At 43.2% G+C, this 26,058-nt stretch overlaps 1 protein-coding gene across 3 annotated transcripts in view; it reads right to left on the bottom strand.

Moving 5' to 3' along the window:
- Positions 1–6,308: 6,308 nt before the first annotated feature.
- The window catches only part of KMT2E (lysine methyltransferase 2E), a 70,064-nt gene continuing 50,314 nt past the window's right edge, over positions 6,309–26,058 (bottom strand). For all 3 annotated transcript variants that reach the window (XM_018566437.1, XM_018566440.1, XM_018566439.1), the window contains 8 exons: positions 23,012–23,156; positions 22,009–22,262; positions 19,462–19,518; positions 17,848–18,417; positions 12,475–12,770; positions 11,159–11,247; positions 9,514–9,605; positions 6,309–8,506 (listed from right to left, as the gene is read on the bottom strand). In XM_018566437.1, the coding sequence (XP_018421939.1) occupies positions 7,088–8,506; positions 9,514–9,605; positions 11,159–11,247; positions 12,475–12,770; positions 17,848–18,417; positions 19,462–19,518; positions 22,009–22,262; positions 23,012–23,156 (2,922 nt within the window). In that variant the 3' untranslated portion in view covers positions 6,309–7,087. The remainder of the gene's footprint in view (positions 8,507–9,513; positions 9,606–11,158; positions 11,248–12,474; positions 12,771–17,847; positions 18,418–19,461; positions 19,519–22,008; positions 22,263–23,011; positions 23,157–26,058) is intronic.

Here is a 26,058-nt window from a genome sequence, read left to right as displayed (position 1 = left end):
GGAGAGAACAGAGAACTACAGGGGAGAAAACCTACACAAAGTTCTTGATCAAAGACTGGGAAGCCAGCAATCTCTAGCACAAGCGCAGACAACTGACCCTTGGCAGTTCTGAGGGCCAAATGCTAGTCCAGACCCATGTGGAAGAGGGCAAGGATTAATCACACAGAGACTGTCCTGGGGGTGAAAATGTCACACTTTGCATTAAGTAAAATATGCCTTCCATGTACGATAGACCTTGAGAGAAGTAGACTTCCTAGCTTATGGCATCATGGGAATCAACAATTTAGGGATTCCCCTGTCTCTCAGAACCTGAGCTTCCACAGCCAGGGCATTAAAAGCAACATGGAAAGTTGGTACTTGAAGGTGGCCATACACTGTACAACCATCGCAAGACCTTAGTCTTGCGATGGTTGTACAGGGATTAAAAAAAAACGTACGATCTGCCTATCTTGGACAGTCAGATCGCACTCTCGATCATCGCAAGCCCGCCCCCCTGAGGGGCGGGCTTCCGATGACCGCAATGCTGAACGGGCGTGCGCACACCGGCCCGTTCGGCATTTGTCTTCCGAGCACCGTTCTAACCAGCCGAGAATCGTACGATTCCCGGCTGGTTTTCGAACATGCTGGTTCGACGGAAGACGTGCGACCGTACAGTAGAAACGGTCGCACGTCTCCGTTCACACTGCTCGATTCTCGTACGATCGCGGGATTTCATGCGATTCTCGTACGAGAATCGAGCAGTGTATGGGCACCTTGAGACAGAACATCCAGACCATTCATCTGCCAGTGTCAGAATTCCACACCCGGCAGCTGAATGTAAACAGCAGGCAGTGCAATAGCCCATATTAAACCCGCCCAATGCCTGCTGTGATCCAGCAGAGGAGCAGACCTGAAAAGAAAGTTCACCTTTAGGTCCGTTCCTCTGCTAATTAATACGTATTGGCTGGGAGCAATAGTCAGCCTCCTATTGGCTATTTCAAATTGCAATAGCAGGCTAGCTATTACACCTGCCTGCTGTAAATCAGGAGAGGAATGGACCTGAAGGAGAACTTGCTCTTTCAGGTCTGCTCCTCTGCTGATTGACAGCAGGCAGGTAGGTGCCCTAGCCAGTCTGCTATTGCAATTTGAAATAGCCAATAGCAAGCTGGCTATTGCTCCCCCTGCTCTGCAGTTTTTTTTTATGTATTCTGACAGCAGCTGGAAGCTCAAAGGCAGCCGGCTATGTTCCTACATGGATTTTCTGACCAGATGCTTCGATAAGTTGATGGAATGATGCCAGCCAGACAGCGGCACTCACTGTGTGATGCATTTAACCCATACTTTAAAAATGTGGAAATATCGGCCCCGATTATCGGTAGATCCGATAATTGGTCAACCTCTAATCCAGACTATCAGGAAAAGCCCACAGAGCATCTGCCAGGAGTTTTGTAAGGGCGAAGCACCACATCTGCCTGGGCCAGTCTGGAGCTAGGAGGATTACCTGAATACCACCAATCTCAATCCTGCAAAACAGATGAACGTTCAGGGAAGGAAAGGCTTAGATCAAGGTGTAATGATCCTAGAGAGCCACCAGAATATCCACTGCTTCCACTAGATGATCCCTGTACTTTGACACAAACCTGTCCAATCTGTCTGTTCCATCCAGTGTCCCCCACCTGTAACACCTACAGGTGTAGACACCACCACCCTGGGTCCACATGCTGTCAGATGAGGAAGGCTGCTAATTGTCCATGTCTGGGATGTTAACGGCAGACAAGGATGGAACATGAAGTTCTGCCCTGGACAGGATCTTTTCTACCTCTGTTGCCCGTGAGACTTTTGGTTCCTCCCTGTTCACTGATGTATGCAACGGCCTTGGGAATTGTCCAAGTACCTCCTATTCGAATGTCTCTCTTGTTGGGAGGCCCAACATTGCAGAGACACCCACATTGTCTGAAGTTCCAGAATGTGGAGTAGGAGACGAGATTCTTCTGACATCCAAGTTCCCTGCATCGAGAAGATGCCCAGGACTTCTTCCCAGCCCATAAGGCCACAATCTATTATAAGGAATTTCCGAAGACCGGAAGAAAAGACTTGGTTTAATCCTATTACAAACTGATTTGCCTTGCACCTGACTTGTCCCATGATGACAGGATGTTGCATTATAGGGGGTTTGGAGTGGATCTGAGCAAATGGCAACCATCAGCTGCAGGACTCTCATTCAGAAGCGAAAAACGTCAGGTGACTCCTGGACTGAACAGTGAGTCTGGGAGCAGAGTTTGAAGTTTCTCTTGGTTTAAAAAGTAAAACAAAAATCAAGCTTGAGCTGTCTAGGACAAGACACATATTTAAGGGATGAGTAAGTTGCAACACTGATTTCTGAAAGTTACAGATCCAGCCAAAAGCCTGTAAGGTCTGTATAGTTCAGGCTACATTTTTTGCCAAAACCTGTGCAAACTAATCAGCAAAAGGTCATCTAGATATCTCATAATAATAATAATGCTCTGAGCACAGCAAGGCTAACAAAGCACCTGAGATGCAGTAGATCGGCCAAATGGCACAGCCACAAACAACTTGCTGGGGACCCAAATCAAAGAATAGGCATTGCTGATGTGCTGGGAAAAATGGGGACATGCAGGTATGCATCCTTTATGTCTTTAGAGGTCAGAAAGTCTCCAGATGAAGGGAGGCTATGACTATGGGGGCTATGGGGCACACTCCTGACAGAGCTAGGAAACACTCAGAAAATGGCAGACAAGCAGAGGGCAAAATTCCAGACAGTCGAAGTCAGGTACCTCAGGTGGCACACGGTAGGCAGCACTGCAACTGCTAGTGGAGTGTGAGCTAGTAGTTCCAGGCACAGCAGGACTGTTCATCATGTGTCTAGAGGCAGACATGTACCACAAAGGCAGAAGCCACATACGGTAGTTCAAGTTATGAGGCAAGTCCCAGGTATTAACCCAACTGCTGGGAAATAGTTGTAGGGTCAGGTAGCCAAAGGTACCCAGGTCCCTGCAGGTGGGCAGTAGGAACGCACTGAGTACTGGAGTTCCACATGGCCATTGCAACCTAGAACAGTAGTGGGAAAATTATTCCTCATAGCAAGAGTAGAGTGCGCACACAACACCCCACTCAATGATGTCAGCGCTCAATTCCTAAGGATTACCCCTTCCATGGTGAAACCAGCAGGAAACAGACACACAATGGTCTTATAATGAGGAATGGCCTACTCACAAAGTGAGCTATCAGAGACAGGTTTATCACAGAGACAATGCCACAACTCTGGACCTGGAAAGCATTCCATAACTAACATTTACCAGTATACAAAAGGTCTGGAAAGCACCACAATTCACTGCGCAGAGGTCACATTCCAGGCTAGCGGAGCAATGTCCAGTCCTGTGGTGTGGCACAAGTGGAGTTGGGGAAAGGCCAATCCAGATAGCGGGCACATAGACACCAGCTCAGGAGCAATGTAGCAGGGATTTTGACTGAAGTAATGATAAAGGCTAGCAAAAAAAAAAAACAGCAGAGCTGTAGACATCCATGCTCCTTGGACACTCAAACAAACTGAGGCTGTGTCCAATTCCCCTGTAGGTAGTAGTATAACCTGACAGTATCTGAAATCCTGTGTGCCCTCAATGGATGAGAAATAGTCTTTCAGCTTTTGTATAGTACTGAAGGATGAATATACACTATATTACCAAAAGTATTGGGACGCCTGCCTTTACACACATGAACTTTAATGGCATCCCAGTCTTAGTTCGTAGGGGGACAATATTGAGTTGCCCACCCTTTGCACCTATAACAGCTTCAACTCTTCTGGGAAGGCGTCCACAAGGTTTAGGAGTGTGTCTATGAGAATGTTTGACCATTCTTCCAGAAGCGCATTTGTGAGGTCAGGTACTGATGCTGGACGAGAAGGCCTGGCTCACAGTCTGCACTCAATTCATCCCAAAGGTGTTCTATCGGGTTGAGGTCAGGACTCTGTGCAGGCCAGTCAAGTTTCTCCACCCCAAACTCGCTAATCCATGTCTTTATGGACCTTGCTGTGTGCACTGGTGCGCAGTCATGTTGGACCCGGAAGGGGCCATCCCCAAACTGTTCCCACAAAGTTGGGAGCATGAAATTGTCCAAAATGTCTTGGTATGCTGATGCCTTAAGAGTTCCCTTCACTGGAACTAAGGGGCCAATCCCAACCCCTGAGAAACAACCGCATACCATAATCCCCCCCTCCACCAAACTTTACACTTGGAACAATGCAGTCAGGCAAGTACCGTTCTGCTGGCAACTGCCAAACCCAGACATATTTATCAGATTACCAGACAGGGAAGCGTGATTCGTCACTCCAGAGAACACGTCTCCACTTTAGAGTCCAGTGGTAGCGTGCTTTACACCACTGCATCTGACGCTTTGCATTGCACTTGGTGATGTAAGGCTTGGATGCAGCTGCCCGGCCATGGAAACCTATTCCATGAAGCTCTCTACGCACTGTTTTTGTGCCAAGGTCTGTAGCTACTGGCTCTGCAGACAGTTGGCGACTTCTGCACACTGTGCGCTTCAGCATGTGCTGACCCCGCTCTGTCATTTTATGTGGCCTACCACTTGTGGCTGAGTTGCTGTTCCCAGTTGCTTCCACTTTGTTATACCACTAACAGTTGACCATGGCATATTTAGTAGCAAGGAAATTTCACAGAACATCTGAATCCAATTATTTGGAGGGGTGTCCCAATACTTTTGGTAATATAGTGTATGTCATTTACCCCAGATCCTTTTCTAGATCCATGCTCAGTCCTAATATCCTTTCCAGTAATGTGCAATAACACACACCTTCATTGATTAAACATTTATCACCTCTTTGGGTTACATCTGACAGACCATTCTCTGGAAATGTTCCTGAGAAAAATATTGCTTGTCAGGCAGAGAGGGGGCAAACGGCACAGGATAAGTTCTGTCCGACATGGGCTATATTAAATCGGAAAGCTGTATATCTGTACTTCAAGTCTTGCAAGTGGTCTAAAGATTTTGGATATCTCACCAATCAAAGACTGTATCCAGAGCCATAATAACTAGTTACTTTATAAGAACTGTGTTGCCCACTGTCACCGAACTCTTCTGTATTTCTCGACTGGTTCTGGGAAAATGGCATTGGGAAAACGGATTCATGTTTTTCATTTGTCCAGTATCAGACTATAAAATGAAATCACAGCTTGATAAAGCTCTCCATACAAACAAATGTAAAAAGTTATACATCAATTCACTCATCAGTACGGCTGGTTTCTCTGCTACCAGACAGAGAAAAGACAAAATCATTACACTGCTTAAGTTTAAAAACGGCAAAAAAAATGCATGTTAATGGTGCATAGAGTGATCAAAAGTTTTCCTGTAAAGAAATTCTCCACTTATACAAGTTAAATAGAAACTTGACATGTTCAGATTAGGAGCAGCAGTTACATTGCCCATACACCTACCATTTAGCTCTCCCTCTGTGCCTTCAAACAGAACTTGCACTATGATTAAAGGTCCTCTTCCTTTGCAACACCAAGCCAAAAAAAAGGGTATATGGCTTCTGTAGTGCAGGGTGCAACATCATTATTATATACAGGATTTATATAGCGCCAACAGTTTGCGCAGCGCTTTACAATATAAGGAAGACATTACAATCACAATACAAGATAAGATGGTAAGGAGGGCCCTGCCCCTGGGGCTTACATCACCATCCTTCTGATGATTTGGGCTAACCAACATTTCCTAAGATATTGCCGCAAGTAGTATCAACCTAGCTTAGGTGCCACAGGCAAAAACAAGAATATTTATATATTTTATATCTAATAACTTTATTCTTCAACTTTTTTTATTTACTACTTACTGCACACTTTTTGGTATGTGGCAAAATAAATAAAACATACATTATTTTTAGTGCAAGGTCCACTTCAAGGAAATTTTCTACACAGCAAAACACCTAAGTAACTAGGCTGTGATGGGAGCTGGCATTCCTGGACATGGGACAGCTGTTGTGAAGGGTAGTTAAGCTGGTTGTCATTTAAGGATAAATATGTAGCATATAGACCAGGGACTGGCCACCTCCATTAGCACCCACACCTATGCTCTTTATAAAGCAGCTCCGAGGATAGTTTAGAGCTCTCCCCCTTGCTGTGACTAAGCTCTGACCTTCAGAAATCATAGGATTTATTTCCAAGACACAGAGGGCAGTGCAGTTATTGCCGATCCTAGTCAGGACACATGGAATGGTTTTCTGGGTAAATGGGAAAGGAGGTAAACACTTTACACATGCAAGCTGTACAAATGAAAAAACACAATACAACAGGTTTTGGAATAGTCAGGAAAAAGTACTGACGATGCATTTTAATGTACAGTTTAAGTGCTGTAATTATGCCTCAACATTTGTAAAATGTATGAAAGGACTAACCTGATAAAACGGACATAATTGTGGTTTTATTAACATGAATTAAAATGCCCAACCAGTGCTGCAATGTGACAGTATATTACAAAAAAATTAAATGTCATATACTGTACTACTTCCACAAGGATCATACAATAAAAAAAACAAAAAAAACTATGTACAATGTTTTATCAAATGAGGTGGAAGCTGAAAGCAATATACAAGCAAATACAGTATTTACAAAACTTCTAAAGAAGTCAAATTGTTAAAACGGAACTATACATTAAATTACAATTGTGTAAATAAGCAAGAAGGTAGCAATGTAACATTGGAACTGGCGTGTTATCTATACTCGCACACGGCACAGAAAGAAAGAAAAATGTGTTAGTGCTCTTACCTGTTGTATTTAAATCACATGTATAAAAACGTACAATACAAAACATTCACTAAATGAATTGAACTTCGACAAGTGATGTTCTGCAGCATAAACTACACTGCAATCAAACAGAACTGGAATGTATACTTAATCTAAAGACTCCATACTGGCTTAAAAGCACAGATATAAAAATAAAATGAAAGCGCACTGGTAACTGAATTTGTACAAATTTCCATATACAGGCTTTAAAAAGTACCTTTATAAGGTACATATAAAATGTACAGTTTATTTTACACCACATTTTAAAAATGTTTATGCACATGAAGCCAAATTTAATGCCAGCCTGAGCCGTGGTAGTTATTTTGGAAAGTTGGTGGCACCTGCGGTCTGTGAATAGGTATCTGGCCAGGCACTGTAGAGGCCTGCTGTGGTCCTTGTACCCCATGGGGGAGACTTACAGACCCAGGATGGGGACAGAAACCTGCAGCCGATGCAATACTGTTTGGTCCTTGTGGCTGAATATGAGTCCCCTGACTAGGAATTGGGTGGTGAGGTCCTGCCGCAGAAGACGGGTGTTGTGGCACAGGTCCCACTGTATTGTGAACAGGAGCTTGGGCTGAGTATGAGGCTACGCCAGCATGAGCGCCTGCAGGAAAAATTGGAGGTCCTTGGTGAGTCTGTAAGTGCAATCCTTGTGCTGATGCCGAATGGTGTCCAGACCCACCTAAAACATTAGTTGATTGTGGTGGTGGAGGAGGAGGGGGAGGGGGAGCTGCATTTAAAACATGCTGGTGCTGTACTGGCAGGCCTTGATGTCCTGCTGTTACATGTTGCATGTGCGAGTGATGCGGACTTGGACCTGGAGGGGGAGGAGGAGGTGGTGGCAAATGATGTCCTGTTGTCTGTGAATGAATAATGGTGCCACTGGCAACTGGGACTGCATGAACTGCACCTGCAACATGGGGCTGAGGGCATCCAGGTGGAGGTGGTGGTGGTGGTGGGGGAGGGACATTTGAAGCTGTGCTCTGAAGATGGACAGCAGAGTTTTGTGAAGGCAAATAATGTCCCGAACTAACATGATGTCCTTGAATTGCTGGTTGCCCAGTGGTGGTTGGATGCCCCTGGTTTGGACAAGATGTAAACACAGTTTGCTGGGGAATACTTCCTTTGATTTGACTGTAGTTCTGAAAAGATGCGGAGGGTTGCTGGTTTTGATAAAAGTTTGTAGTTGGTGGAGGCGGAGGGGGAGGTGGAGCAGAGCTATTGATGGTTTGTTGATTGAAAGCCGTATAGACTGTTGTACACTGTCCTGTCTGTGCCTGGGAGAACAATTGTCCACCTGCTGGCTGGGGTGCTGAAGGTTGAAGATTCTGTGAAACAGGATAGAAGTTAACATGGTTTTCTCTTTGCGGCGTCCCAGTCTGATGTGGCGAGGGGTGATGGGGTCTAAACGGGGAACCTAACTGTTGAGAATGAGGCTTTGGTGAAAGGTAACCATGCTGTACAGGGGTGTGTGGTGTTGAAGCCTTTGGTGACTGTTCCAGATGAGGGGAGGAAGGGCAATGCAGCTTTAAAGGTGTAGAAGGCAGCTTCTGTGAATGAGGTTGAGCGACATGTGACTTTGAAAGTGACGGCTGTTTCACTTGCATTTCTGATTTGAAGGGGCTCGACGTTTCTGCCGAAGATGTATTTACAGTGGTTTCCTGGGAAGGATCAGTCTGTGAGGAAACCTTAGGTGCTGTAGAACAAGGCTGTAGAGAAAAAGGCAAAAAAACAACAACATACATTAAGATAGTGTTTTTAAAGAATAATGCCAATGAAAACAAAATAGTAAAATAATGTACGGCCGCACAATCTATAAATAATAAAGTGGAAGCATATTTGAATCATCACCACGTGAACTAACTCCATTTCTGTCTTAAAAATTGTAATGCAGATTTGTCAGTATACGTCCTCTGCTAAAGGCTGCTATTAGGGTCCATCCGCACCATCACCAGTGCGTTCCAACGCGGTCCCCATGTTTGCCCTGATAAAGGGACCCTGCGTGGTTCCACAACGTTGGCTATACTACACATGTGACACGCTTCTTCAATAAAGAATACTTGGATTTATTTCATCCTGCGAGTGCTGGTGATCTTCATTGCGGTTAACTCTGCATATGCAAAGCGCCATCCGTGGACATCACTACTAGCACCACTGCCATTTCAAGCACGGTCCTGATTGCTGTATGGTGTGCAGGGGGCATCCGTGTTTATTGGGGCCAGAGGGGGCGTGGTGGTGCCATTCAAGTCAATGGCACCACAGACACACACCCCCACAGTGTGATCGCCTGCACCAAAACACGTGGCACATCAAAGCCTGCGTTCCGGTCCCGTGCAATCGCAAAAAATAGATGCACTATCTTCGGGTAACCATGCTGGAAAGCACTGCATATGCTGCGAACTGATCCTTAAATTCCTGATGCTCAACCTTCGGCCCTTCACCACTTTTAAAAGCGCCCCGAGGGCCACACATTACTGGCTTTAGTAAACACCAAAACACAAAGAAAAATATTCTTTAGACTGGCTTCTAGTAGGTAAGTGTTTTGTTTTTTTGCTCAATCACCTTTTTTGTGCTTTCTATCCTTTTTCAGGTTTGTTTTTCCTCTGAACTTTTATAATGAGGGAAATCTCAAATGTGGCACAAGTCATTTTTGATGGGGACTGTACAAAGCACAAATGAGGAAGCGTTCATGCATTAGATATCATGGACAGCTTACCATGTTCTGTCTAGAAGGACTGCTGCAATTCTTCTGTGATGTATCAGGAGATTGGGTTTCCTTTGTGACCTCAGCATTTTCCAGATCAGATTCTAAACGTCAATAAATGAAATGCATATAAATGATTACAAATATAGTTCCTTCAGTTTACAAATGGACAACAATGTATAGTTCAAGGTTAGCAGAACAGGTGCAGCGTTATTTTTGTATGCAAAGATAGATCTGTATACACAACTCCATTCGATGTCTTCACCAGTCAGAATACATAGGGCCTGGTGCTCCATATCAGGAAACACGCTAGGACTGATTTATACAATTAGAACTTTGACTTCCTGGCCAATTAGGCTTTAATCTGGGTGTCCATGTTCAGCTGCCACAAGCCATAGGACTTCAAAGTCCAGTCTATTTCATATTGTTATATACAAACAATAAGTGCAGCACTCTGTTAATATCAAATACACAATAAATAAGCCCAGCAATAAATACATTGGTGTACTTTAAATGTAAGCACAACATTCATATATAGTCCAAACAATATACTGCTGAGTGAAAAATATCTGACCGTAGAAAAACTGCACAATGTCTTCTTTTACATGCGAGTAAGAATAATCCAAAACACAGTTAACCCGTGCGTCAGAAAATAAATCCACCCCACTTCCGCATGCTTATAACATAGCATGCAAATGGACCCAAGCCTCTCCCAGAGGGACAGAGATTTGCCTTATAATTAGGACCTTAACTATATCAATATAGTGCACATAGCCCTTTAAAGTGGTCCGAGTTCTTGCAGATTAATGGGGAGTCTCACTGATAGAAATTCTCCAAGCATTTCATAACATAAAATGGCAAATAGTGTAAAATCAAGCAAAAAAAAAAAAACCCCACAACGCACCCCCAAAGTGCACTTGTATGATTGTGTATGATGGATATGGCTTAATGGAATCCACAGTTCTTAGTCTCAGCCCAGTCCCGTTCTCTCCTGCACAGCTCAGCTAATTCTGGTGTGAACACTCGTACCAACAGGGCTCCGCTCATCACATTTCATCACCAAAGGACTTCAGCTATATGCTATTTTGTATTCATTTTTTCACAGGCACTAGGAGATCGTTTATTAATGAGACACTCAACTGTGTATTATTTGGACAAGTGATTGGACTATATGTTTATCATGTTTACATAAAAAATACACTAAATGTATTACTTGTGGGAAGATTAATATGAAATATTGTAAATGTCCTATCACAGATAGCACTGCCTTTATAATTCATGAATAAAATTCTATTTTATTAGAATTTATAAAACATGAATAGTTCAAAATGTGCAAATGTTTAAGTGGCTACAATAAGTTTACTTCAGTGTAAATGATCCGTAGTACATGATATGTAGCCCTGTAACCCCCTTTTCCACTTACAGAGCTAGGTTATTTTTCTTTTAAATAAATATTAATGTAATTTTATTGGTATCCATCTACCAGTAGCTTCCTCATTTCCCACCCTCGGCTTATATTCAGGTCAATACTTTTTCCCAGTTTTTTTTGCTAAAATTAGGTACCTCGGCTTATATTCGGGACGGCTTATACTCGAGTATATACGGTAAACTTCCACAGTAAATAGTGACTTACAAGACTAAAGCCCATTTTACTTACCGCCATCTTTATCCTTTCTGTGGTCGCTTAATAGCAAGGCCCTGTGATAGCTTCTTTCTCGAACCTGCTCCACAGAGGTTGAAGAAGTCCTGGGAAAGAAAACAAAGCAGTGTCGTCCAAGATAAAAGCATATATCCTGCAGCTGGTACTTGTGGAATGGGGAATGGACACGTTACCCCATCTTACGTGGGGAGAATCATTTTTTTTTTTAAAAACAACTTTTCTTTTTAATTTTTGCCCTATTGAAAACAACCAAACAGCTCTTTCTTACACATAAAATCTACTTTTTTTTGTTTTAACACAGAAAGGTAGTCATTTTTTCTTTATTTTAAATCAAAGTTTTAGTATTCTAAACTTTATTTAAAATGTTACTCTTTAAATTAAATAACTGAACTTAACAAGGACAATTTATCAAAACTGAAGCAGCCAAAATCTGCTGCAGTTGCCCATTGCAACCAATCAGCTTCTCTCTTTCATTTTCAAATCTTATCTGAACAAACTGAAGAGATAAGCTAATTGGTTCCCATGGGCAACTGCTCTAGATTCTGTCTGCTTCAGTTTTGATAAATTCCCCTCAATGCGTCTTTGGTATAAGATTGGTAAACTGTGGCGGATATAAAAGTCAACATCAAATAGAGATATGATGCCCCAATCTGCAATGACAGGGAAGGCCGTTATAAAAAAAAAACCCCACAAAAGCATCTTCATTACAACCTCTTAAGCAATAAGAAATCATAAGAAAACCTGGAACAAAAGGAAGCACTTAGACTAGCAAAGCTTACATTTGTTCCTGCCTGCTAAAGTCATGTGACTTCTTGCCAACCGGGTCACTATAGCATTACCAGGCTTTCATATTCTAACCTGCCTACATTAAAATTGGGCATACATTTGACATCCTATAAGAATAAGATGGCCCAGGCAATTTGGATCATCTATAATGAGTGGCCATAAAGACCTGATCAGGTGATAATCACCATAGCTATAGTCACCTTCAGACCCCTCCTTGAATGACAATCATCCAGCTATGTTGAATTCCTTTAGGCAGTTGGAGGACACCTGCATTAGTGCACTAGATTAAATAAGAAAACAAACAATGAGGCTCTATGAAGAGTGGCCTTATCTAGCTCAATAGGGTAGAGCTGAGACAGTTCTTTAAGTGAAGAAAGAGCCAAAATCTGAGTTGCCATCCACTGTTATTACAAGTTTAAATCTGCATTGCAAAAAAGGAATGAAAATACAGAAAACAAAATTGTATTCAAACATTTGTGTTACTTGGATGATCCTATTTAAAAGAGAGATGTCAAGCAGCTGCTTACCACTGCACCTCTGGATCGCTTTTCTCACTCGAGGTGGCATCCATTGCTGGAGAACTTTGGTCTGTCTCCTCTGTGGAGATATTCTGGGGTTCAGTTGGCAGTGGTGCAGGTTCATTAGCTACACTCTCATTCGGCTCCACACTCTCCACACTGTTGCTACAATTTTCACCAACAAAGTTCCCAAAAAGATTTCCAGTCTCAGGATGCGGGGAAAGTGAGATCAAAGACAACGTTTCCTGTTTTGAGCCACTTTTTCTTGCTTCACGTTGTCTTTTTCGGTACTCTAGCAGGGATACCTGTATAAAATTGCATTCATATATTACTATGCATGCAGGGCACAATATCAGACTACAAAGCAGGCAGGGGTTATAAAGCAGAAAAAGTACAATCACAAGGTGCCTGTTCAGTTTACAGTGATTTGTTTGCATTTCATTTAAAATCTGCTGAAACTACATGTAGTGCAATCCAAGCCAGCTATAAAGTCACACTGTAAATTCCTAAAGTAATCACGTTTTCATCTTTATCTAGATCTGCATTGGGTTTGCAGTGTGCTACCGGTAGGTAATGGCACTACTCACATACAGAAGCAGCAGCACTAAGAGCTCATTCATACCAGCCCTGTTATGCAGTGTTGTTCATCATAATAACAATGCATAGCTAAAGCAAGCACTGCAATGCATTTTTACAATACATTACAGTGCACAACAGACACCAGAACACAGTCAGAATGTGCACCATACTGCATGCTTGCGCAGGGTGAGATCTTTTTCTTCAAATATTGGAATGCTGATGTACTTTATCATTATTATAATCGCTATATTACCAACAAAACAAAATTAATTTGAACTAAACTAAGAAGGGCAGGGTAAGCCACAAAAGCCAAATCAGTGTATCTAGAGGCCTCCCCACTCACGCACAGCCTATTAGTCACACTACAAAAATTATTGTTGTTTTTTTTAAACTTTTGACTGTACAGTCCTTTTTTTGGAGTGCAATAAGGGACAGAGTATGAATTTTTCAAGTAGCTTGGGTTATGCTGCTGCCTTCAGGAGATCAGACACTGTCAAACAAGGCTGAAAAGTGCAGCCCAGTAGAACACCTTCAACTCCAAGCATTCTTCGGTTTTATAGCAAGCACTAAAAATCATAAGACAAGAGGGGTGGGACTTGTGTCCCTTAATTTATTTTCAAGAAAAGGATTAGTGTCTTAATGGCACATTAAGGGACACAAAACTAATGATTCAGGTATACTGGGTCATTTAAAAGCAGTCTAACTGAAGGGAGAGTAACAGAGCAAACAAACGGGTAACAAGCCCACAGAAAACAACAGGTTAGCTGAAGTCTTAAACATCCCCCTGGTAAAACTGGTGACCGGCTTGCAAATCTGAGAAACAGATGCCTGATCCTGAAAAGCCCAAGAAGCACTCATGGATCTGGTGGAGGGTGCATATACAAGGAAAGGGAGAACCTTGCCCTTCAGGTCATAAGCTTGAACGATGAGCTGTCATATCCACCTGGCAACCTTCTGGTAGCTGTAGCCGAGAGATGAACTCCGAGTCTACCTCATTCAGACATTGGAGGTAAATCTTAGGATGTTTTGCAGCAGAGAGATGGTAAGGAAGAATCCACCTTGGAAAGAAAGGAGGCCCTGGGCCAATTTTGTCCTTGTGTAGCACAAGAGCGAGCTCTTTATAGGTTAAGGCCATCAACTCAGAAGCTCATCATGCACAAGTGATGGCAACGAGAAAGCCAACTTTGCAAGTAAAGGAAAACAGAATGTTCCCTGAAAGGTTAACTGGTTGTTTGTAAAGAACAGAACCAGTCTGAGATCCCAGAGAGTCACTGAGGAATGCACAGGAGACACAATGTGAGCGACACCCTGTACAAAGCCCAAATGCTGATCCAGACCAGACTGGAGAAAAGACAGGATTAATTGCAAGGAGAATGTCCTAAGATGGAATTTCCTTGTCTCGCACAAAGAAATATACACTTTCCAATTGAGATGGCAGGCTTTGCAAAAAGTAGAGGGTGTAGGGATGACCAAATACGACAGGCTCCCGTCCATAAGGACCTGTCTGGATGATCTGGAAGGGGCCACAGAAAGTCTGCCAGGAGTCTGATGAGGTCTACCTTGATGAGTAGCACATCCTCCTGGGCGAGTTTGAAGAGACTTGCTGGAATGCCCTCCATCTAGATCCTGTGGAGTAGGTGAGGAAGCAAAAAGGTGTAGATTAGGCTGAACTGATCCCATTGAGCCACCAGACCATCCACTGTGAAGGCTAGAGGGTCCCTGGATCTGGAGACAAACTTGTTCAGCTTGCTGTTGAACCTGGAAGCCAGGCGGTACATGTTTGGCCTCCCCCACCGGCAACCAAGATCTACACCTCGGGGTGAAGAGTTCAGATGTTCATGACAAGGAAGTCTGTCTGGTAATTTCCCACACCTGGGATGTGCATGGTAGATAAGGCTGTCCAAGCCGGAATAAGATCCTCTCCTCTTTTAAGCCAAACTACTTATGGCTCCTCCTTTATGGTGGATGTTAGCTACTGCCACAGCAATGTCCGACTGAATCCTGGTTGGATAGCCATGCAGACAGGAGGTCCAACATTGCAGGGACCACCAAACTAGCCAAAGCACCAGAACACTGCTCTGGAAACAGTTTCCAACAAAGAAGTCCCTTGTACAGCTGGCATCTGTTGAGAACTTCCAAACTATTGGGAGAAAGAAAGAATTTTGCCGATTCCAGTGACAAAGTTGTTACCCCCTACTCCAGAACATGGCTTGTCCTGCTGGTTTGGCAGATGGGATGATTCAGAGACAGAGACTCCTATCCCAGAAAATGCTCTGCAACCAAAGTCCAACCAGAGTGTCATCTGCATGTGTACTGACAAGAGACCCATGCAGGAGATGAGACGAGAAACCTCCAGCAAACCATCACAACCGTAACTTCAAGAGACAGTCATTGCTTCAAAAAGGACCAAGGGATCAACCACAATAGTGACAGAATCCCTTCTATTAGCTTTTGACCAAACGACCAGAGTTTGAAAAATTAAGGTCACAGCTAAGATAGGGTGGCAAAGGTTTCCAACCACTTATTGGTTGTGTCTTTAAAGACAGATGAATCCTCCACCAGTATGGAGGCTGCTTTTTTTTTTTGGACAGGACCACTGCAAGATCCACAGAGGGGCCAGCCACTTCTTAAAGCCCTCTTTATAGGGGCGTAAGGCTAATATGGCTTGGGAGAAGAAAACATCTTGCCAGGGTGTTTCCAATCTCCATGGAGGTAGATCTGGAACAGTATGTACACTAAAGACTTTGCAGTCTTGGGAGCTCTAAAAAGGACACAAGCATGGGTACAGCACAAGACAACAAGCTGATCCTCTAATTTCAAAGTGGTGTGCACCACATTAATATGTTCTAAAATGGTCTCTCCTAAATTTGGGAGTGATAGCAGAAGATTGCGATTCCTCAAACCTAAGCATGTCCAGTAAGTAGGCAGTGACTGGAGCATCAGACAGTCTCAGTGGTTGATGGCTCAAAGGCCATTAGCAGATCAGACACAATCTCCAGAGGAAGGTGCGGGAGCACACTTGTGGAGTCAGCACCAGAACAGTTACTGAAGTGTGAGCCGAGGGCACCCAGAATAGTGGGACTGTCCCCTCGTCGTCTAGAATCAGACATGTTGTGACCATGTGTGGCAGTTAGGCAACTTAGAGCTCAGGGTTCGAGGCGAGGCCTCACATACCCAAACTACTAAGGGTTAGGCGGCCAGGGGTGACAGCGGTCATTTTTAGGCGGGTAGCAGAAACTGGCCAAACATTGCAGTTCCACATGGCACTGTTTGCAAGAAAAGCAGCAGGAAGATGCTTCCTCGATGCTAAATGGTGGCAAAGAGCACAGCACTCCAAATGCTATACTAGGACAAGCCGCACTTGATAATTGCATCAAAAAGACTAGCTCAAGCAGCGGCAGTATAACCCAAAGGTGAAATTCAGAGTTAGGACTTACCGGTAACTCTATTTCCATTAGTCTTCCAGGACAGCATCACGAGATGGAATCTCCTCCCCCACACACAGGAAACACGTCACTTAATCTGTTTAAAAGACCCTCCTCTCCTCCACTCAGTCATCACGAGAACCGAAGGCAAGCTGGAAAAAGACAAGGCACATACAGGCAATACCACCACATCACATTAATACTACAAGCATCAATGGGCGGGCAGTTGCTGTCCTGGAAGACTAATGGAAATAGAGTTACCGGTAAGTCCTAACTCTGAATTTCCCATAACGTCTTCCAGGACAGCATCACGAGAGGATAACCAAGAACTTACCAATTAGGGCGGGACCACAGCTTGTAGTACCTTCCTTCCAAATGCCTGATCCCCTGCGGTATTGAGATCTAGGCGATAATGCTTTGCAAAGGTGGAGAAACTTGACCATGTTGCCGCCTTACAAATCTGTTCCGGTGTAGCACCAGCTCGTTCGGCCCAGGACGTTGCCAAAGCTCTAGTTGAATGTGCCGTCACCAAAGACGGGGGAGGAACATTTAACACTCCATAAGCTTCCGTAATGGCCTGCCTCAACCACCTAGCTGAGGATCTAGAAGCTTGCTTCCCTTGGACCCACCAGAGAACAGCACAAATAGTGATTCAGATCTCCGGAAGTCCTTGGAAATCTTCAAGTACTGGAGCAAACAACGTCTCACATCTAAACAGTGAAAACCTGATTCCCTGCTACCTACTGGTTTGGGACAGAATGTAGGTAGAATGATCTGTTGCACCTCAAAGCGACCTTTGGCAGAAAAGCCGGGTCCGTTCGAAGGACAATCCGATCCTCAAAATCCGGAAGTGACGTACGCGGCCACCCGGCCTGGCCGTGGAACACGTCCCGAGGCCCTGAGAACCGGACAGACCCCTCTGAACGGCGGTCCACCGTTTCCCCTGACCAGCCAAGGAGGTTTCGTCCTCCCGGTACCGGCCCGCACTGGGCACTGAAGGGGGAAAGGAAGCCAGCCTCATCTCCTGCAGCGCTAGGAGAATCCCTGGGGCTCACACAAGGTAGGCAAACCTACCCCTCTGCCTTACACAGGCAGGCCATACATAGAAGGAAGACTTCCCGGGCAGCATCACCACATGGTAGCCCCCTCAGCGTTCTGTGACGCGCTCCCCAGCTTGACTGAGGAAACACAAAAGACTGAGGGAGTGGAGGAGAGGAGGGTCTTTTAAACAGATTAAGTGATGTGTTTCCTGTGTGGGGGGGAGGAGATTCCATCTCGTGATGCTGTCCTGGAAGACGTTATGGGAAAGATCTGTGCCCCTCAAAAGACTAGAAAGAAAAAAATCCCACCTGCATTTATAAAACCAAAATACACTCACCTTTTTCTTTTGTGGAGGATGTAAAGGTGTTCCATTTCCATCTAGAACACCGTCACTACTAAGTGCTCTTCCAAATCCAGTCATAAGTCCTTCCTCTCCAGGGCAAAACATGGAACCATCCATAAACATGGTTCGGGCATCCTCTTGAATTAGGCACTTAGAGTCATTCATTCGGAATCCACCACCAACCTCCAGCTGGTGTGATGGAGTCAAGTCTCTTAAATTTGAATTAACTGCAGAAAAATTCACCCCTGTCCTTTCAGGGCTTTTTATCCAAGGAGGAAACACAGTGCCCCGTCCACAGTGAGCAGTTTCCTGCTGGCTGCTTGAATCAGTCCTATCCCGGGACAGAGGCTCCATGTTGTTTTGCAGTGCACCATGTTCATTTAGTTCAAGCCCCAAATGATGATCCTGTACAGACTCGCTTTCAGATGGGCACTGTCTGTTTAAATCTGTTCTACTCCTTGGGCTAGCGTAACCTATAGTCTTTATTTCCTGCACTCCCATTTCAGTCAAGTTGGAATTTCTAAATGAGTTCATTGCCAAAGCTGATGCTGCCCGTTCGTTGGCCTGTCAACAAAAAGAAAAGAAAAAAGCTATGAGGAATTATCCAAAGAGTGCAAATTCTGAAAACTACTAAAAACTATACTGTTGAAGACCAGGAAAATTAAAAATTGCAACCAAATTCTTTCATGCATTTGCCATATTTAAACATTTTCTTTTGTTATCTTCTAGTGGAGTATTTCATTGGACAGCTTACTTCTACTGGTCTTTCTATTCTGATTGAAATTATCCACACTCAATTTAACCCTTGCATTCAAGCACAAACACTTGTATCCCCATTTAATAAAACTGGAAAGTTGTTTTTTTCTGTAATCTACAGCAGCCAGATTTCAGTTTATTTCAGAGCGATAATAGAAATATTTTGCACGCAATTCTATTATGTAAACTCTTAAAGTAACTCCACTGTGGCACGCAATAAACTGCTGTAGCAATAACAGCTAAAGAAACGTTACTTCATTCTGTATTGCCTCTTGTACTTCGCTTTTTTCCTATACACATGTTGTTTATTAGCTTGTATTATCCAAACAAAATTTTAAAAGCACATCGTATTTAATTTGCATTGACAGTAGGGAATTGGCAAAGCATTTTCAATCTCAGTTCAATTTGCATCAAGTATTCTGTAACCATACTAATGTAATGTTCTAACTAGTACCAGATAAACTATCATATGTATATGCTTACATGTGACTTGTAGTTATAACAAAACTACACAAACTGGGCTTCCTAATACATTATCTCTCCAAGAATCAGTATTTAAAATATTTCGATCTTTGCTTCTAAAACGTCTGAAATACTCAAAGTAATTTTGTGGCCTCTTTAATCTTCTCAGAAGGAAGACTGCAATCTGCAGCATTCAACCATCTAAGGTACTAAACGTCCCGACTCCCATCCAAGGGACACACAGTCTATCCTTGGGTAGGTGGTGCTAGCGCCCCAGGGGCGAAATATAAGATATTAGTTTGTTGTCAATGCTGTGTAATTTCTCTTCAGCCACTTTATGTGGAGGAGAAGTGTACATTTAAAACAGAACACACGGTTAGAAAAACTTACCTCCTGGCCACTAGATCTTCTGTTTAGCTCAGGAGAACTTTCTGGTGAAGAAATGCTCTAAAAACAAAAAAATCGGTAAAGAGAAAAAGTCAGTCTTAAAAACACATACCAGTAAAAATGGCTACATTTTTCTCAGTTACATTATCTGTACGTCAAAGGCCCCAACCTTTCCAATATAAGAACCATGTTGTAAAATAGTGGGACTTGTGGACTCACTGAAAAATCCTATTTTCCCTATCGTCCACTTATGGACACAGCTTAATGGTAAGAAATCTAGGTATATCCAAAAGGCAGTCGAAACATAGGGGCAGACAGACCCATACAATTCAGGTGAACCAGTCCAAAGATAGAAAAAGAAAACAAGGACAATATGTTGCCGCTTGCAGAACCCTTCGACAGACAGGCAAAGCGTGTAAAACTTACAAAAACCAGGTCACGGCCTTACAAATCTGTGACACCAAGACCAGATAATGAAAAGCTCCCCACATCCCAAAAAAAAACCTCACTGCCCTAAATGGAGTGGCCTTTACCAGGAAGAGGCACTTTATATCACAACATAGGCCTGCAAAATGACCGATTCTCCTAGAAATATTGGATCTGAGAACTGGAGAACCTTTTAGGACCTTCAGGAGCAACAAACTAGGAATCAGTCTGACCAAAAGAGGCAGTGGCAGAAAGGTAAGCCCCGAAAGCTCTCACCACATCCAGGCATATGTGAGCAACCTCCTTGGAGTAAACCAGAGCTGGACACAGGGAATGTAAAATAATATTCTCACCAAGATAAAAAGCAGAAACCACTTTGAGTAAATAAAAGGAGGTTCTTGGTCTTAAAAACAACCTAATTGTTATCTAAAATCAAAAACAGGGCTTTTACAAGATAATGCTGAGAACTCCGAATCCATTGTGGTCAGGAAGACATCCCAAATAGGTTCAAATGGAGGTCTTTGTAGCACCAACAATGCTACAGTCAGTGAATGATTAGCAAGAGATTGCTAAAAATGATTCAGACAGTGCACACACCTGACTCATGATAAGCTCAAGGGGGTGGAAAAAGTCTTGCGGATATGGGAAATTAAATTTGACTTGGAAGAACGAAAGGACGCAGACTAAAAATGCGTTGACCTGTGTCGTCTATCTTTAGCTTAGGCGGGACGCAGGTAGGTTGACTATGGGTGAAGTAGACCATTTCTTGGCAAAATGCCCTGCGAAGGGATAGTGTGTCAGGAACCACTTAAGGACAAGAAATTATCGGCCTAGGTGCTTTTAATCTTTGCAAATAAAATTATCAAATAAGGGATGAGGAAGAACCTTAAATGGAACATATGGATCTATGAGAACGGAGCCAAGGCGCTGTGTTATGCAAAGGAAGTGTATTCCTTTACCTTCAAAGTGGAACCTACAGCATCAATTAGAAAGGACACGTTTTTCTTTTATTTAGGAGAAAACTATTGACTGAAAATCTGGCTAGAGGGGTGCCCAGGACTCAGAGAGTGCCATGGAGGATCTCCAGCAGAATCAAACAATATTTGACATATTCTGGATGGGGGGGGGAAGTTGGAGGTGAGCATTTTAAGCCTCTGGAATTAGGAGGGAGAAACTTGTTGCACCAACAGTCATAAATCCTTGCATAACAGATGTAAACCACCTCTACTGTGAAGCATGAAGTGAAATGAGCACACAAGGATGAAAGGGAGGGTTAAAAAATAGCGGCACACGTGGTGCTGACTCTTAAGTGCAGATCCACAGTGAGTGTAGATCATGGATTGACAAAATTAATTTCCCAACTGCAAAAATTAGTAAGCATTTGGAAGGCATCAAAACACCCTGAAGGCACATCAGGGTGTTTCCAATTCCCATAAAGAAATGCCTCAAAAAGCAGGTGTAATGGAAAGATCGTTGCAGCTGTAGGAACTCTGAAAGAACAGAGTTGGAGACAGCAGGCTGATTTTGCAGATGCAGAGAAGCATGTACAGTATCAATAAGAGCTGAAACGTCTCCTAACTCCGGGGCACAAGCAGAGGAATGAATCCTCAAAGATAACCTCGTCATGAAGAGATTGGGGCGATTTGACCCAGAGGCCAATGGCTCTTAAGACCATGGACAAATCAGCTATAGAATCTGTGAGGGAAAGTGCAGGAATGTGCCCACAGCCTGTGGTCAGAACCAGCCATAAACTGGGTGAATTTGGCCATAAGTATTTGACTGAAAGTCATTATGTTGAACTATTTGAGTTGAGGAATAGTTAGTGAAATACAGGTTGTTAGGCCCAAACCAGACAGATTGTTGGTTTAGAGCAGGTAGGGAAAATCCTCTGATATCACATCTGCTTCAGCAGTTGGTCTTTTCAGAACACAAACTTCTGTTTCCAACACTAAAGGAATGACTGAAACAGAAAGGGACCAATCTGACAAGATCTAGGAGACACTGATGCACAACTTCAAAAACTTCAACAAATACTAGCAAATAGAAATACCGGATTCTGCAACAGCCAACCAACCCTATTACAACCATAAGGAGAAAAAATATGGTTCATTAGAAGTTGCTTACCTCGAAATGCAAGTGGTTTCCACGGACACAGGGCGTTATAGGAGTAACTGGTGAAAAAGTCTGCTTATAACTGTTACGACAAGTTTCATCCTCTACCTTTATCCTGGGAGGAGTAGTAAACAGAGATGCATCTGTAGAAGGCATATCTATTCGTGTTGGCGTTGCATAAGGAGATGCAGTAGGTGTAGAATTTTCTGAGTACGAACAGTCCAACAAGGGATACAATCTCCTTTTTTTCAAAGGGGTTGTTAGATCTGCATTTAATTAAACAAAATAAAAAGAAAAAAAAGTTAAGTTATATTTCTAAAAGAAATAGGATTTTGTCCGGGGAGACTCCAAGGATCCGGGACATCCAGCCTGTCGCCCGGACAACACTTGCTAGAAGATTCCACTGAAAAAGATCAGGAAGAAGCAGGTAAGAATACCCGAAAAAAATTCTTAGCTCCTTACTCCTGACGCTAGGCAAAAAACTGGAGACTTGTCAGCAGGTGGGGGGTTTTGGCCACCGGCAGGGGCCGCCCCTAGGCTGTGATTGGTCTTTAGTTTTGTGCCTAGCGTCCTTCTCCTGCAGGTGGCGATATTACCCTACAGTACAGGATCTCCGATCTGTTCCCTGTGTCCTTCAATGAACGGGAGAGAAATAACTTTACCCATATCTTTAAAATAACAACAAACACACCTTTAGAAATGTTTAGTAATGACAATCTATAAACACATACTTCTAGATAATTGCTGGCTTTGTATTCTTTGCACACCTTATTTCTCTTTTCCTCCCCGGTCTTCTGACAGTGGCCATGTTAAATAAGGGCAGATTACAAGCTCTCCATTTACTTCCTGGATGTCTGGCACATGCGACTAGGACATGTGACCATGCACATCTCAGGGGTGGAAAATGCCTTTCCCTGAGATTTCCCAGAAATGCTCTGCTGCTGCAACCTTCCCAAGATTCAACGCTTTGGCACTATCACCACATGTGCAACACACACACACACCTTCATCTCACCTGCCAGTGGACAACTGCCATTCATAACCAAGTGGCACTTATTTTCAGCAAATGTATTTGGGCTTTGTGATCGATCTTGCACAGGAGAATCAAATGGATTCAGAGGTGTAGAATGTTCATCCTCCAAAGCTTGCTTCAGCCATCGCTAAAAAAAATAAAGAAAAAATTAATGTATTCCGCTGTTTAACATTCCAAAACACATCAAGAAAAGCCCAATTTTGCAATACAACGAATAATTACATGGTGACTGGCTTTTAGCTAAACTTTATAATAAACTCCGTTTACTCTTTCACCGTTGTTCTTATGTCTAGGTACCTCACGTCATAACTAATCTAATGGCAGCATTCCTATCCTTATTGTTGCAACACTTCCATTCTTTGGTGCATTGTGTCTTAGGTCAGGGATTAAAAGTAAGGTAGTAAGAGAGTCAGCATGATAGCCAGGTGACTAGCAGAAGGAGAGGTAAGCAATAGCAGTGTTTTGTTTCTCAAAAGACACGTTTGACATCGCCACAATTCGCCATCCATGCTGCTGCTTCACAGACCAATCTTGTCTCACGTCTTTTTAAAAAGGAACCAGAAAAGTGTTACCTATGTTTCAATACTTAGCTGGATTTGTAGTGCTCATCAATACAAAAAGACACGCATACAAACCGATATTCCTACTACCAGAAATAGCAGGACAGGTTTCACCATTACTGAAGCATTTCAGGAGAACGAGGCAGTGCGACACACAAGGGAGTTTTAAGAAATGTTGACATAATTACAAATGGTATAAATAAAATGGTTTAAGTATTAAATATAATAATTCATGTTTGACCTGAATGTACTTTGACAGATGCAAATATTTTGCTCCTACATCTTGAACCATGACAAAGCGATCCCCAACTACATTTGAACATGACACGCCTGATGCGTCTGCTCTCTCTACCCTCTAACATTTAAAGTAGTATTAAACCTTCAGTGCAAATTGATCTACTGCCACTAGCTCCATTTAACAAAAACCTTTAAATAAATGTCTTTCCCCTCATTTTGTCCCAAAATTACTTGCATGACACTTAGCTTATAACCTATAGATGATGTGCAGATTTTCTATGGTTAGATGGAAAAAGTGCAACAAATTCCTCCATCTACGCTAAACTGTGTGGATGGAGGAACGTCCAGCTGGGCCAAGCTTCAGTATCTTGGCACGCAGTGTCAGGCTGGCGCCAGGAAGATCTGTAAGGCTATGGAGCCACCCTTAAAGGCGGAAATGGGTTACAATCAGGTTCAAACATGAAAACGTGGCAAAGAGTGGCTGAACACAGAAAGGAGACTGGAAATGTGCAACAACTTAAAAGGTATAGTGCTATATTTCTCTTTCCCCAGTGAGGGCTTAATATCCAACCATAGCTGTGCTTCACTGCTCAAACATACCTCTCTGATCTCCGTTTTTTAACAGGTGATTAATCTAGCCAATGTGCCGAGCAAAGATGTTCTTTTGTCACAATGATCGGCTCCAACAGACTATATAGGTTAAGTCAATGAAGTGAGCAGAGCAATTCAAACAAAAGCAATCTGATCGGTAAACTGTTTCCCAGTCTCATAAAAGATAAAAAGCTTATTATTTGTCCCATGTCATCTACTCCCGAGTCACGGGAACAACGGGACTTATAACCTAGGGCTGGCGGCGTGTGTGGCCCCGCGCCCTTACTGTGCAATACTCTGTATGGCTCACTGGCATGCACTGTTCGTTGTCAGATCCTTGTTCCAACATCTGTTTATCACTGTGACATTACCATAATCAAAAAATGGTATAAAATTCATTTCAGTACAGCGTTGCATGACGGAATAAACGTCAGTCAAAGGACTGCAGCGCTGAACACTGAAAAATGGCCTGGCCAGGAAGGGGGTCTAAACACCTGGTCTTGAAGTGGTTAAAGTAGAACTCCAGGATTTTGAAAAGTTAACCCTTGCAGTGGGGCTACCCCCCACACTGCAAAGTTTAACTGCTTGCTTTTTTTAGCGAAGGAAAATTATGAAGAAATACTCACCTAATCCTCAGTCCTGCGTGGCTGCTAAACCGGTCCCCGCAGCCTATTCTTCCCTGGGCTTTGGCGGTCTAAGGACCCGTGATGTCTATTAGACATAAAGACAGTGAGGGACATACCACAGCCAGAGCGGAGGAACAGAGGTGAGCGGTCACTGCCGCAGGACTGAAGATCAGGTCAGTAATTCTTATTTATTTTCGTCCCTTAAAAAAAAAAAAAAAAGCAGTTAAAGTGACACTAAACTCAGGAGTTACATTTTAAAACTACATTTAAGTAACATATTAACACAAATTTAACTTGTGTATCACTCGGCTGTAGATTATCAAATCATCTCTGAATTGGTGCCGACACTGTCCTTCCTTCTGGATGGTGACTACTTTTGTTCTCCATGGTCCTTGAGTGTTATAGCCACTGCTCCAAGCTCACTCCCATGATGGACTACAATCTCATGTTTAGTTTACTAATTTGTATTGAGATTGTAGTTCAACACGGGAGTGAGCTTGGAACTGAATTCATGCTGACACTCCTTCCTTCTGGAGGGTGGCTACTTTTGTTCCCCATGGTTCCTGTGTATGTTGTAAAGTAGCCATAGAAAAATGTCACCAGCACACCATAAGTTGAAAAAGCAAAATATTTGATTGCCAATAACTATCTCATTGGCAAGCGCTTTCAGGGGCCTCACAGGGTCCCCTTCATCAGGCTTACATTGGTTATCTCTAAGCCTGATGAAGGGGACCCTGCGAGGCCCCGAAAGCACTTGCCAATAAAATATTTTGTTTTTTCAACTTATGGTGTGCTGGTGACATTTTCTATTGTTCATGTGTGGCGGTGCCATCCGCAGTCATTTCGAGCACCCATCCTCATCAAGTGGGAATCCCGGTAAGGAGTGCGGTATGGTTCCTGTTTCTGTGTGTAAATTAGCCCCCCTCCAGAAGGAAGAACAGTGTCAACATGAATTCAGAGACGATTTGAGGATCTACAGCCGAGTGATACACAAATAAGATACATTTTTGTTAAT

This window comes from Nanorana parkeri, unplaced genomic scaffold (assembly GCF_000935625.1).
Source record: "Nanorana parkeri isolate BGI_ZX_2015 unplaced genomic scaffold, ASM93562v1 scaffold949, whole genome shotgun sequence".
NCBI classification, from domain to species: Eukaryota; Metazoa; Chordata; class Amphibia; order Anura; family Dicroglossidae; genus Nanorana; species Nanorana parkeri.
This window is presented reverse-complemented; position numbering and strand designations above follow the sequence as displayed.